The following is a 13241-nucleotide window of genomic DNA, read 5'->3' as shown; positions in this document are numbered from 1 at the left end:
TATAAAAAACAAATATTCACATGGAAAAACAATATCATATTTAGCCATTCAGAGTATTTATTTGTTTTTTTACACTATGTTTCTAATAATATATTTTAAGTAGTGCTTTTTCATTTTGTTTTCAGGGAATCTTAGCATTTACACATTCCTCGACATGGCATGTAAAATGTCTATATTTTTTGTTAAAAATTAGGACATAAATTAGTAATAATGGCTATGCCACAGAAAGAGTTGATTAGAGATGAAATATCATGGGTACATCTGTTTGTCCATAACTGTCTGTGTATCTTTGTGTCTATCTGTTTACTTATTCATTTTCTGTCTCCTTTTCTGGATATAAACAAAGGCTTAAAGAAGAAAAGAGATCATTCTTACCTAAGTGACAAGAAATCCAATTCTTCTGTTCTTCTTAAAAGAATAGGGAAAATATCTTTGAAGTAACATACTATTCTTTTTATGAGAAAATGAGAGCACCAATGCACTTTTTCTCTAGGAAATAATTTTAAACAAAAATCTAACCCCTGTCTTCTCCTATTTCCCCTCTCTCTTTTCCTCTGCAGATGGGCCTCTGGGCCCCCGAGGATTAGCTGAAGCTACAGAGATGTGCACTCAAGAGTGCTTGGTTTTGGGTCACTCTGATAATTGCTGGATGCCTCCTGGCTTGGGTCCATATCAACACCCAAAATCTCCTCTCTCAACTTTTGCACCCCAGAAAGAATGGGTCAAGAAGGACAAGCTTGTGAATGGGCACACCCTGACCAGAGCCTGGAAAGAAGACAGCAGTAGGAACCAGTTCAATGACCGTAAGCAGTATGGCTCCAATGAAGGCCATTTCCACAATGGCAGCCACATGACAGACATTCCTCTGGCCAATCTGAAGTCTTACAAGCAAGCAGGAGGTGCTATTGAGAGTCCTAAGGAGCACCAACTCTAAAACACAAAAAGCAAACAAACAAAAAAAAAGTATATGGGACCTAATAACGTTAATCTAAATAGACAGGCTAATTCTTTGTATGTCAGAGCTTTATGTATTCTATAGATCTCTACAACTATGCCCCTTAGAGCAGGGATATTCATAACTTTGTGTTAGCACCATGGAGAATACAATGTTTGACCATGTAAGAGAGAAGACAGTTCCACTAGCCTTGTGATCTTATTCACTAGAATCGATAAACTCTCCAGACATCTCTCCATTGTGCAAATATTCTTTTTCTAATTGTATTTTATTTTGCCCCTGGACTGCTGCTATGAACAATAGAATATGCATTTGGAGAGTAAGAAAGTTCTGTGGATTAGAGTGACTGACAAACATATCCAGTTAGAAAATTGTGCTCTTTTTGTCATTGATTTGTGCTGGGACTGCTATACTTGACATTATACTTCAAATGAAACATAAGATAAGCATTAAACCTATTGTGCTGTTAACAACGTTAGTGGACACTTGTCAGTGTTAAAGTATTTGTAAATAGAAGCAAGTTATTATTAACAACTTTGGTGTGCTTATAACGTTCCTCTAAAAAATGCTGTAGCATAATTCCGTGTTTTACGGTTCCTTCTTTCCTTTTTATTTCATTGCCTTTTGTCATTATTTTATTGTTTCTTTAAGTGAGGTGTTTCTGCGTTAATAGTCTGTCTTGACACATGTTGTTCAAAGGTTCTCAAACACTTGTGTTTTCAAAAAGGTTCTGGAATTTTGCTTCTTTTGTGATAGCTTAGTATGCTGAGATTCTGTATAAAATAAAGATAAAAAGCAAAACTATATACAAATGATGACTTCTACAAAAGCTTGGAAATTCAGAACCTATTTTTTTTTACATCCTTATTTTCAAAGTAGGCAAAAGCAAATCACTTAATTAGTAGTATTAAGTGAAAGAGTAATGGGAAAGTGTTATTGTTCCGAAAGTGATATAATAACCTGTACTTGTCACTCATAAAAAACTAATGTATCAAAATTAGCATATATTAAAGAAAATCACTATTTAAAAATAGTTTCAATTGGGCAAATGTGTGTCTACAACTTTGTTGAAATGGCAGAGTTTGTGTTGATCCTCATATACAATAATGTTGTTGTAACACAAGTGTTAGAACATAGCCACGAAATATTTAATGTGTTGTGCCTTCATGATGTAACAGAACATTCTCCAGGTAGGCTAGTTGGGGGAATTAAAGGGATAAATCTCTAATTATTGCTGTTTAACTGTTTGTTATCATAGTTGGTCAATGCCTGGCAGGTACTGCATCTTGTCACTTGGGTCAAACCAACAGAGTGACAACTAATGTGAATAAGATCTCAGTTGCACGTGCTAACAAATCTGAATTTGACCATTCTTAGCAGGTTTTTGTTAAGGCATGACAGATGATTTAACAAATAAATAGCATGCAACAAAATGTCTTTATTGAAAGAAGTGAAAGTTATCTTAATGCCACAGTTCAACATCAGTTTAAAAGTGAAAAAAATAAAAATAAAAAATTTAAAAAAAAGGTTTGCTAATCGGACGGTTAATTTGTTACCAAAAGTAAAATTACTTTGTAAATAGCAATTCACATTTTTTCACAATATAATGGAAAATAATGGGTAGGGGTGCATTGCTTATTGCAGTACATTTTTGTCGGTTTGTGAGGAGTGTTTGATGACTTTGACAGAATAAATATCTAAACAATTATCCTTGTTACTGCTTTGCCAGTTCTACGTTATTTACAATTATTCAGCTCTTGCAATAAATGTTATGAATTCCTGATTGTAGTGTGTTAATTCTTGGTCACCATCCAAAATGATAATTTCTACTCTAATTGTTGGATAAATATATGTTGATAAAACTTAACTTTTCATTAGAAATTGAGTGAGACTTGTTAGAGGTTTAATACCTTTGTTTTGAAAATATGGTTCCAGGTTAGACTAAAATTCCCTCAATGGTCTATGAAATCATTTTCTAGGAAAATTCATCCAGAAAACTCGTTCACTGTCTAGTCAAGATTCATGCAAATTTCATCAAAGTGAAATCCCAAATCAGAAGCTGGGCAGTCAGCACTGGTTAGTTAGTGAGGTTATCTCCTTGACTCCATCTCTTCTATAAGGTTTCATGAAACAAACTCTCAGATGATTCATTGTTGGCCATGGCAGAAGAGGGCCACTCTGGAATTAAGGCCTTAAAACAAGGGCCAAAACTTCATCTATACTTCTTTCCTGTTAAGAAAATATGCACAGAAAGCTTTCAAAGATGATAAGACACACTCGCACATATATCATGCGATTATATTGACCGTAGAGCAACCGGATCAGTGTTCACGCTCATTAGGGTTTAGGGTAAATAACCAAGTTCCACTCTTTCCCTAGATGTTTTAGCAGAGGTGGGAAGTAAGAGTCAGGGGACAGAGACATGGAGGTAGAAGTGTTTGTGTGGACCAGTGGCTGTAAGGGAAACCCCTAGCCCTCCTAAGCCAGACTGACCCATTATTCTGAAGCATACCTATGGCACAGCTCCCCTGTCCTGCTAGGGGCAGAGCCTGTCCCAGGACACAAGGAATGAGTGTATCATGGGAACAGGTCTCACTCGGAGGAAAAAAATATATATGCCTGCATAATTGTTTTTCTTTTTTCAATTTTTTCAATAAGATGTTATTTCTGTCTGCCTTCAAGAATAAAAGATGAAACTAAAATAACTTCTCTCATGCTTTTTCTTCCCATAGAGAGTGGAATAGAAATCCCCCCTTTTTATGAAGGAAAAACAAAAAAAGAAACAAATAAAAACACAAGCCCTGAATTTGGGAAAAGAAACTCCCCAACTCCACAGTGTTTCTTCTAGTAAATACGATAATATTTACTCTCATCAAGACATTCGGTTGCGCCCTGGCTGGTGTGGCTCAGTGGACTGAGCACTGGCCCGTGAACCAAATGTTTGTGGGCTCGCTTCCCAGTCAGGGCACATGCCTGGGTTGTGGGCCAGGTCAGGTCCCCAGTGGGGTGCTCGAGAGGCATCCACACATTGATGTTTCTCTCCTCTTTCTCCCTTCCTTCATCTAAAAATAAACAAAATCTTCTAAGAAAAACACGTTAAAAAAAGACATTCAGTTGTATGTTCTATGAAATTTTAAAATAGATAACATCACAAAGCGAATAAGAATTTACTCATCAAGTAAATAATATACATCCATAATGACTATTTCTTAAATATCATCCACATTGTTTTATTGTGTAGACACTGAAGATTATGAATCATCAGTTTCCTGGAAATCAAAGCCATTTACATTTCCTAGGAAAGCACGCCTACATGAAATGTATAAAAATAATGATTTTTAGAGTGATTATCAAATATTACAATGTTATAAACTGACACATTTTACAAGGTAGCTATAGAAATAAACTTAATAATTCTGAATATAACCAATTCGAATGAGCATTTCTCTATATACACTAACCGAATGTACGTGTTAAAATAATGGTCATTCATTAATAGACTGCGTAGTCATTTCACTGCATTGACGCTATTCAGCAAACAAATCTCATTCAGCACAGACTGGTGTTCCCAGCCCCCCATCATTCTTGAGCTAAAGCTACAAACACAGCTGAGGCCCAGAAGCCATTCTAGTATTTATTAAACTCTCTTGGCTGGAAGCCAGGAATGACTAACTATTAGTAGAGAGGAGTTTTGGCAGCTAGGGATGAAAGGAATGCCTTGTCAGTTTTAATTCTAATGTGAATGCCAGGGTGTTACTTTGTAAGAGGGCAAACCAAACTATGAGAAGGAGGAGTGGTGTTGCCATGATAAAAATGCTTCATTGTCCTGCTTTGTTTTAAATGGAGCTGATCTTCTCTTCCTAAAGGATGCTCCTTCATTGGTTCTTTTGAAAGAGACTGCTTTCAAATCCCCCCCAGTGTTCTTAAAGGCACAGTGATCCCATAATGAATTCTCTATATACTGTTCTTCCTCCTTCACAACTACCGCTCTAAACTTTAGTAGATAACAACCAGGCTTTTCATAGTTGGAAAAAATATGAAATTATTCTCTTAGGACTAAAATATTTTTATAAGGCTAACACTATTAGAATATGACTATCATAATGATAATTCGCATTAGTTCATTCAAAATATAAATTACAAACTCTAATCAGGATCACCATTTTTACAGGCTGTTGTTCCTTTCTTGACCCATCAGGGCTTGGGGTCTCCACACAAGCCTCCCTCACACTGAGCCGCTTTCACCCCAGTGCTGCCGCCCCCACTGAGGAGACTCTTTGACCGTCAGCCTACGGAAAATGCTAAAGTTATAGCAGCGGCCATTTTAAACCACTATGAAAATGAGAGGGGTTTTTTTTTTTTCATAGAAAAACCTAACATTTCAAAAGGATGAAATAAATTCATTTATTTATTTTATGTACTTGCTCTGCTCAGCTGCCGTAGCCCACAGGACCATAATCTCTATAAAACACATCTGGTCTCAATGATATATCCTCATTCCCCTAGCCTTGCCCCTTTGTTTAAAGCATCCCTGATAAAATTCTGTTCAGAATCGGAAGGACCAGTGTCCCTGGACATAGCAGAGGTTAAAAAGGTTTGTTAAAGTCTTTACTGCCCAGCACATGTGGGTTAGATGGCCTTCAGCTAAGTTTCATAATATGACAACTGATGTATAGCACTTGAAAAATCATTTAACTTCGGTTGGGATTGTCCAGATCAGCAGTGGAAAGGGGTTTTAATCAGGGCCCAGGAATCTTTGGAGGAACCGAGAGACAGGTTTGGCACATCATGAAGCAGAATATAATTCCCTGGGAAAATACATCCACCCGCACAATTGTGAACTGAAAGTCAAAAACGTGGGACCTTTATTTGCCATCTTTTCTTTTTTCTACAGCATTTAAATATCTTTCATGAGGCTTTGTCTTATTCATTCATTAATAATTATAATAATACTTAGACATATTGTATACTTATATGTATTGTACTGCTCTGCTCAGCATAGTCCCAAGGATTTACGTGCGTGAACATTCGATTTTCTCATGGACTTTCTGATTTAGCACATGCTGTTTGTATCACCACATTAGAGACGAGGGAACTGAGGTACAGGAAGTTTCGTTGAATCGACTCTAGACCCTAGAGCAAGCAAACAGCAGTGCTAGGCAGCTGGTCTGACTGGACCGTTGGGGCCCCTAACAGCTCTGCAATATGACCTCCTCATGAAAGATTCCAGCATATGTTGACTCTGAGACTGAAACACAAATTGCCTTTTAAAAAAGTGATCGTGAAATTAAGAACAAATTGACAGAAACCAGAGTGGAGGTGGAAGGGGACAATGGTGGGGGGAAGGGGAAGGGCTTTTCAGGAACATGTATAAAGGACAAAGGACACAAGGACAAAACCAAGGGGGAGCAGGATCAGGGGTGGGAGGTGGGGATGGCTGGTGTGGGGAGAGTGATGGGGGGGGAATGGAGACAACTGTACTTGACCAACAATAAAAAAAAAAGAAAAGAAAAAAGTGATAAAATGATTTATTAACTTGTTTTGAAATAAATATCCCCCTTCCATTTAGTGTTTAGTTCACCCAATGGATGACATACTTATATGTTGGTTTAAATATTTTTTTTATTATATATGTAACGATTGTGCTATTCAGGGACAAACATGCTCCATTTAAAATGACATACAGGTTTAGAGTGAACTGTGTTGCCGGGAAATCTAAGTGAGGTCCCTGCAGCCAGATAATACTGCTGAATTCCGTTCACGCGCCCTCGGTGTGTTCATTCACAGCTTACACCTTTTTACACGTAGCACTTGCCTTCTGTTCCACACCTGGGAAAACCAGGTGAGGAACAAAGTGAGGCACATACCGGGCTTCCACTGCCAATAAAGAGGGCGTGAAAATGAGACCAAGAACAGTCTGATAATTAACTTAAGCATGCTTATTTTCTTCCTGTCATGGAAATGCAGATTTCATTGACATTGAAGGAAGCTATGTGTTCATGTAAAGGAGAATGGAATCCCCAAACATCACAGAGAAAGCAACATGTTAAGCTTCAAAGCACAAATGCCCTCTTTTACACACAAGAACCCCAAACTACCAATGTGAAATAAATGACCGTACTTATAATGTTAAGGTCATACCCTGTAGTAGTACTGTATTAGTCCACCCCTTCACCTAGGACTGGCTAACCATAGAGTTTAAATGTCAGCTCCGTTTAGTTTCCAATATTACAGTGCACTTTTTAATAACTCAGCTCAATGACAAATGGCAAACTATTAAATATAAATAATCAGTTAATAGTAGTTTAGTGACATCACAATATTGTTTAATAAGCTGTTGTTCCATTAAGCTGCTTTTATAGGGTAACTTTTTCTTTCTCTGTTATATTTTGATCTTTATATGTTTGCTATAACATAATTGGTCATGTAAATAATTGAATATTAAGTTAGTAGGGAATACCTGTTTCTTTATGTGTACACAACAGTCAGTATAGAAAACCAACAATATTAAACTTCTTGAGAAATAAAACACATACAGGCATTTTCTTTAAAAATATTAACCTGGGAATCTTAGTATATTTTATCATAGATATATATCTAGAGAGAGAAAGATAAATGGACATAAAGATACATAGTTATGCAGATGGCCATATGTTATCTTTAGTATTTATTACTAATAAGTCATATGGTTATTTTTTGTTAATTTACTGTTGCTTATAGAATTCCAGAATTCTAAGCAAAAAATTCAGCTCTTACAAATACCCTTTTCCCTGTAGGAGGCATTTAAACGATCTAGTGTCAATGAAATACAGTATCACTAGAGAAGAGATTGCCTTGGCTATGCATTCTAGGGGCTCATGAATTAATTCAACCTTTGATGGTACAGAGTGAAATGCTTAACTATTTAGTTCATGGTTGATGCCTTCAGCAATATTTAGTGGAAGTGAAGTCCTTTATAAAATTTAAATATTTATTAAAATTAATAATGGGATGCGGATAAGGAGATTTAGCTTATAAATCCTACTTAAGTAAAAAAAAATTAAAGGAGATTATGGTCCTGAATCTTATCAAATTGAGAAATTTTCATTTTGCAGTATAAAACCTGGCATTTTATATAATTGACACAATCATATTTTAATGAAGTAAAATAGGGAGAACAAAATTCTCTTTAGAGGCTTACTGTGAAGTTTAATGGGGTGACTCATTTATAGAATTTAGACTAGTGCTCCCAAATAAATATATTATGGCTCATAGTAGTAATAGTTCATTTAAAACCTTTCCTCATCACAAGAACAATCAAATACGTTAATTATACAGAAAATCGTGAATGCGTTTTTCTTTCATCCTACTCCTGTAAACGGTCATCATCAAGATTTTCACTAATGAACTGCCTTTGACCCTCAGAGAGGTTCTCACCCCTGACTCCAGAGGGCAGAAATACTGTTAGCCAAAAACTCTCTCAACTTTTCACCAAAACAAGTAGAAACTTAACTGTGTTTCCTTGTTTCTTTTCTTTCTTCCCTCTGTTAAAACTCTAACTCTTTTGAACCTGTATCTTTCAGGCTTATTTTATAATTATTTTATTGTTATTCTGTAGTTCAGCCTGTACAAATTGAAACACAGAAGTCAAGTCAATATAGATAAATGAATTGAGCAAGAAACAATACTTCCTTTGAAAGACATAATGGCAATATTTGGTCACCATACCTATTTCCATAAAAAATACTGATCCCCCCAATTGCCAAATCTTCTAAACTTTCAAATCAAAACTAAATTCCATAATTTGTGGAAAATTTCTCTCTAGAATACATTATGGGATTAAGGCAAATAAATATCTCATTGCCCCAGGTAGCTGGTCTCTTAACTGGTCAGAAGTTCTCTCCTAATTTCTGTAAGTTTAACCTCTCTATTTACTTGCTCATAAGCTTATACCCTTTTATAAACATTTTAAAATGCTCAAGTCTTTTCAATTTGAAACAAACAAGAAATAATGAATGAATAAATAGAAAACCTTCTCTCCCCTCATTTTTCTACTGCCTCATTTGTTCTATCCACTCCACAGTCTTTTTGCATGTACACCAGTTCATCAACACACCACAGCCTTTTTTTTTTTTTCACTTCTAACCACTCCAACCAAATTTTTGTAAATTCTCTTGCAAAAATTCATTCCTAAATCAGGTTTCACTCAATCTTTCAGCAGCATTCTGCATCGTCTTAGAGCATTCTACTCCTTTATTTTTGAAACAATGAACTCTATTGGCTTTCTCCCTATACACCCAGGGCATATCTTAATATCCTATGTAAAACTCCTTATTTTTTTTCATGTTTTTAATGTTAGCTTTCCCCAAGGTTCTGTCTTTTCTCACTGTGCACACCCAAGGTGATCCCAATCGTGTCAATGGTTCAATTACAAGTGCCCCATATCTACAAATATATTCTGGCTTATTCTCTGCACACCAGATCTGTGTAAAGAATTGGCCAATAAAATATCCCAGAAATTCCTCAAACTCAGTATCACTCAGCCTCTCCATCCAGCTTCTAGGGAAGACAGATATCATGCTTCCAGACTCCATCTGAATCTGGAAATGGAGAAAGAAGCAGAGCCTCTGTGTCCCTGGGCACCAGAGCTGCCATGAGTTCTCTGCAGTTGGCAGGATGGAGGTGTGTGAGCCCAACCCTCACAGGGGGAGGTCAGGGGAGCTGATCGTGTTGGGACATTATCTCAGTGTGACAGTCCTTTTGGCTCAACCAAAAAAGCCACCAAAGCCACTAAACCACTAAAGTCACTGAGGCCCTGGGAGTTGATTGGTGCTGAACACATTTGAGGCATTACTCAAATCGGTTCTGATTCAGGCACCATGGTGGGAGGACTAAGCTTTAACATAAACTTATCTTCTTCTCGGCTTGAAGTCCTAAAAATCTATTCTCCACAAATAGCTAGTGTAATTTTGTCTAAAATGAAATTTGATTATATCACTCCAGGTAAAAACTGTTCGGTGTTTCTGTGAGGAGGGGCCCCAAAAAACTGGAATTACATTCCACAGGGCAGACCTCTTGTAGTATAGGTTTCTTTCTCTAGGTGAGTGTTTTAGGAACCCATCTGTATCAGTGTACCAGCTGGCGTTGTTGTGAGAGGCTGTGTTCAGCTTCAGTGAACGTTTTTTGAAGACTCAATGCATTTGCCCATTTTATGATGGGTGATTTATGAATGTACCTGCCCACATTGCTCTGACTGTTAAGCAGTTTTTGACCAAAAACCACATGACCCTTGTGCCCCACCCTGCCTATTCACCTGATCTCACTTTGAGTGCATTTTTTTGTTTGTTTGTTTCTTGGATAAAAAAAATCCCCAAAGTAAAACATGTTGCTGATGTGAAAGAGGTGAAAACAAAACAAAACAAAAACAGCAGAAGCACTAAAAGGCATCAAAATTGACAAGTTCAAAACTGTTTTCAGCAGTGGAATAAAATGTCTTCATAGATGTAGTGCATCAAATGGAGAGTATCTTGAAGGTGATTGAAGATTAAACATGTAAGAATAGGACTTCTGGCCAATATGGAGGCTTAGATAGATACACTTTGCCTCCTTGCATATCAAAAGAAGGACAACAAATTTAGAAACAAAAAATAACCATAACTGCCATGGAAGTCCAACAATCAAGGAGTTAAAGAGCAAACATTCATTCAGGCTCAGAGGAGGGGCAGAGATGGGCTGCCAGGATGGAGAGGACTCATGGCAAAGTGCACCCAGCAGGTGAAGTGGTGGCTGGCAGACCGAACATTTCCACATTTGTGTGAAGATAAACCAGGAGGAACGACTGGGGAGTGAGACAGACCAAGCAAACCAGGGTTCCAGCATGGGGAAATAAAGCCTCAAAACCTCTGGCTTTAAACACCTATGGGGATTCCAGCAGCTGTAGAAACTCCCAGCCTCATAAGAGAGTGTATTGGAGAGACCCACAGGGTCCTAGAATGTATACAAACCCACCCACTCACCCAGGAATCAGCACCAGAGGGCAAAATATGCTTGTGGGTAGTAGGAAAAGTGACTGAAAGCCAGATGACCAAGGGCCAAGCAAGTGGCTTTGTTCCCTCTCTGATCCCTTCCCCACATACAACACCACAAAGCAGCCAAGTGGGTTGCCCCACACTGGTGAGCACCTAAGGCTCCCTGCCCCCTTACTGTATAACAGGCACGCCAAGACAAAAAATATGGGACAAATGAAAGAACAGATCAAAGTTCCAGAAAAAATACAACTAAGGGATGGTAAGATACCCAACCTATCAGATGCACAGTTCAAAACACTGGTAATCAGGATGTTCACAGAAATGGTGAGTATGGTCACAAAATAGAGGAAAAAGTGAAGGCTATGCAAAGTGAAATAAAGAAAAATATACAGGGAACCAACCGTGAAGGAAAGGAAACCGGGACTCAAATCAATGATTTGGAGAAAAAGGAAGAAATAAACTTTCAAACAGAACAGAATGAAGAAACAAGAATTCAAAAAATGAGGAAAGGCTAAAGAACCTCCAGGACAACTTCAAATATTTTAACATCTGAATCATAGAGGTGCTAGAAGGAGAAGAATAAAGCAAGAAATTGAAAATTTATTTGAATAAATAATGAAAGAAAGTGTCCCCAATCTGGTGAAGAAAGTAGACTTGCAGGAAGTCCAGGAAGCTCAGAGAGTCCCAAAAGAGTTGGACCCAAGGAAGCATACACGAAGTCACATCATAATTAATTATCCAAGATTAAAGATGAGGAAAGAATCTTAAAAGCAGCAAGAGAAAAGGAGAGAGCTACCTACAAAGGAGTTCCCATAAGACTGTCAGCTGATTTCTCAAAAGAAACCTTGCAGGCAAGAAGGGGCTGGAAAGAAGTATTCAAAAGCATGAAAGGCAAGGACCTACATCCAAGATTGCTCTATCCAGCCAAGCTATTATTTAGAATGGAAGGGCAGATAAAGTGCTTCCCAGATAAGGTCAAGTTAAAGGAGTTCATCATCACCAAGCCTTTATAATATGAAATGTTAAAAGGACTTATATAAGAAAAAGAAGATAATAAAAAATGTGAACAGTGAGATGACAACAAACTCACAACTATCAAGAATTGAACCTAAAAACGAAAACAAAAACAAACTAAGCAAACAACTAGAACAAGAACAGAATCACATAAATGCAGATTGAAGGGTGGGTTATCACTGGGGAGCAGGAGGGGAGAGAACGGGGAAAAAGTACAGGGAATAAGAAGCATAAGTGGTAAGTGCAAAATAGGGGGAGGTTAGCAATAGTACAGGAAATAAAGAAGCTAAATAACTTATATACATGTCCCATGGATATAAACTAAGCGGAGAATGCTGGAGGGGTGTGCAGGACACAGGGGAATAGAGGGAAGAAAAAAAATGGACAACTGGAATAGCATAATCAATAAAATATATTCAAAAACATGTAAGAATAAATATGTAATATTTTTATAAATAAATTCTAGTTTGGGGGGTTCCCAGTTGCTTATTACTCTCAGTCCAAAAGTCAATACACCTGAAAATAAGAGGCTGACTCCAGCATACTCAGCCTTCTGGTTGCTTGACCAGCCTCTTCTCAGGCTCCCCTGAAACATGAATCATTGGATGATCTCGCTAAATTGAACTCCTTCAAGATCCTTGAAAGTACCTTGCTCTTCTTTTGCTTTTCAGCTTTTGTGAGAGTTCTTTGTCCTGTTGGTTTATTCTTTCTTTTTGTTCTCCTTTGGAGTAGCTGACTCCTTCTCACTCTTCAGGTCAAAGACCAAAATATGACCATCTTGAGAAAGACTTTTTGACTGCTCTCAAATAGATGCTATCTGCCTTATCATAGTACTTACACTATAGTTTTTCTATTTACTCTTTAGTGTCTCTCCTTAGACTCTAAACTCCTTGAGAACAAGTGTTATATCTCTGGATTCACCATTGTATTCATTAAGCCTTTAACATATTAGCTGTTCTATAAATGTTTTTGAAATCAATAAGTGTGGAATCAATTCAGGACTGCATTCTAATTGCCAGGTCCTATACAAAGTGAAGTGTTTTGAGTTCTTGCAAGTGCACATTGGGATTATTAAGAGAACTTGGAAGATAATCCAGCTGCTCAGTGTATGGTATTACAAGGTATTATAAAGGTTTTAAAAGTGTTATTAAACCAGTTTAAGAGGATGTGCCTGCTTTCTTCTTCTCAGATATGCTATGTGTTTTATGCCTTCCTTCCCTGCCCCTACCTTTATTTTTTAGTCTGGGTAAAAAGGAAACACAATT

At 37.3% G+C, this 13241-nt stretch overlaps 1 protein-coding gene across 5 annotated transcripts in view; it reads left to right on the top strand.

Moving 5' to 3' along the window:
• The window catches only part of PCDH9 (protocadherin 9), an 859618-nt gene extending 857170 nt beyond the window's left edge, over positions 1-2448 (top strand). For all 5 annotated transcript variants that reach the window (XM_045201931.2, XM_053916454.1, XM_053916452.1 and 2 more), the window contains one exon: positions 561-2448. In XM_045201931.2, the coding sequence (XP_045057866.1) occupies positions 561-934 (374 nt within the window). In that variant the 3' untranslated portion in view covers positions 935-2448. The remainder of the gene's footprint in view (positions 1-560) is intronic.
• Positions 2449-13241: the final 10793 nt, after the last annotated feature.

Source organism: Desmodus rotundus, chromosome 13 (genome assembly GCF_022682495.2).
Source record: "Desmodus rotundus isolate HL8 chromosome 13, HLdesRot8A.1, whole genome shotgun sequence".
Classification (NCBI taxonomy): Eukaryota; Metazoa; Chordata; class Mammalia; order Chiroptera; family Phyllostomidae; genus Desmodus; species Desmodus rotundus.
The sequence above is the reverse complement of the archived record's forward strand: the minus strand, read 5'-3'. Positions and strand labels throughout refer to the sequence as shown.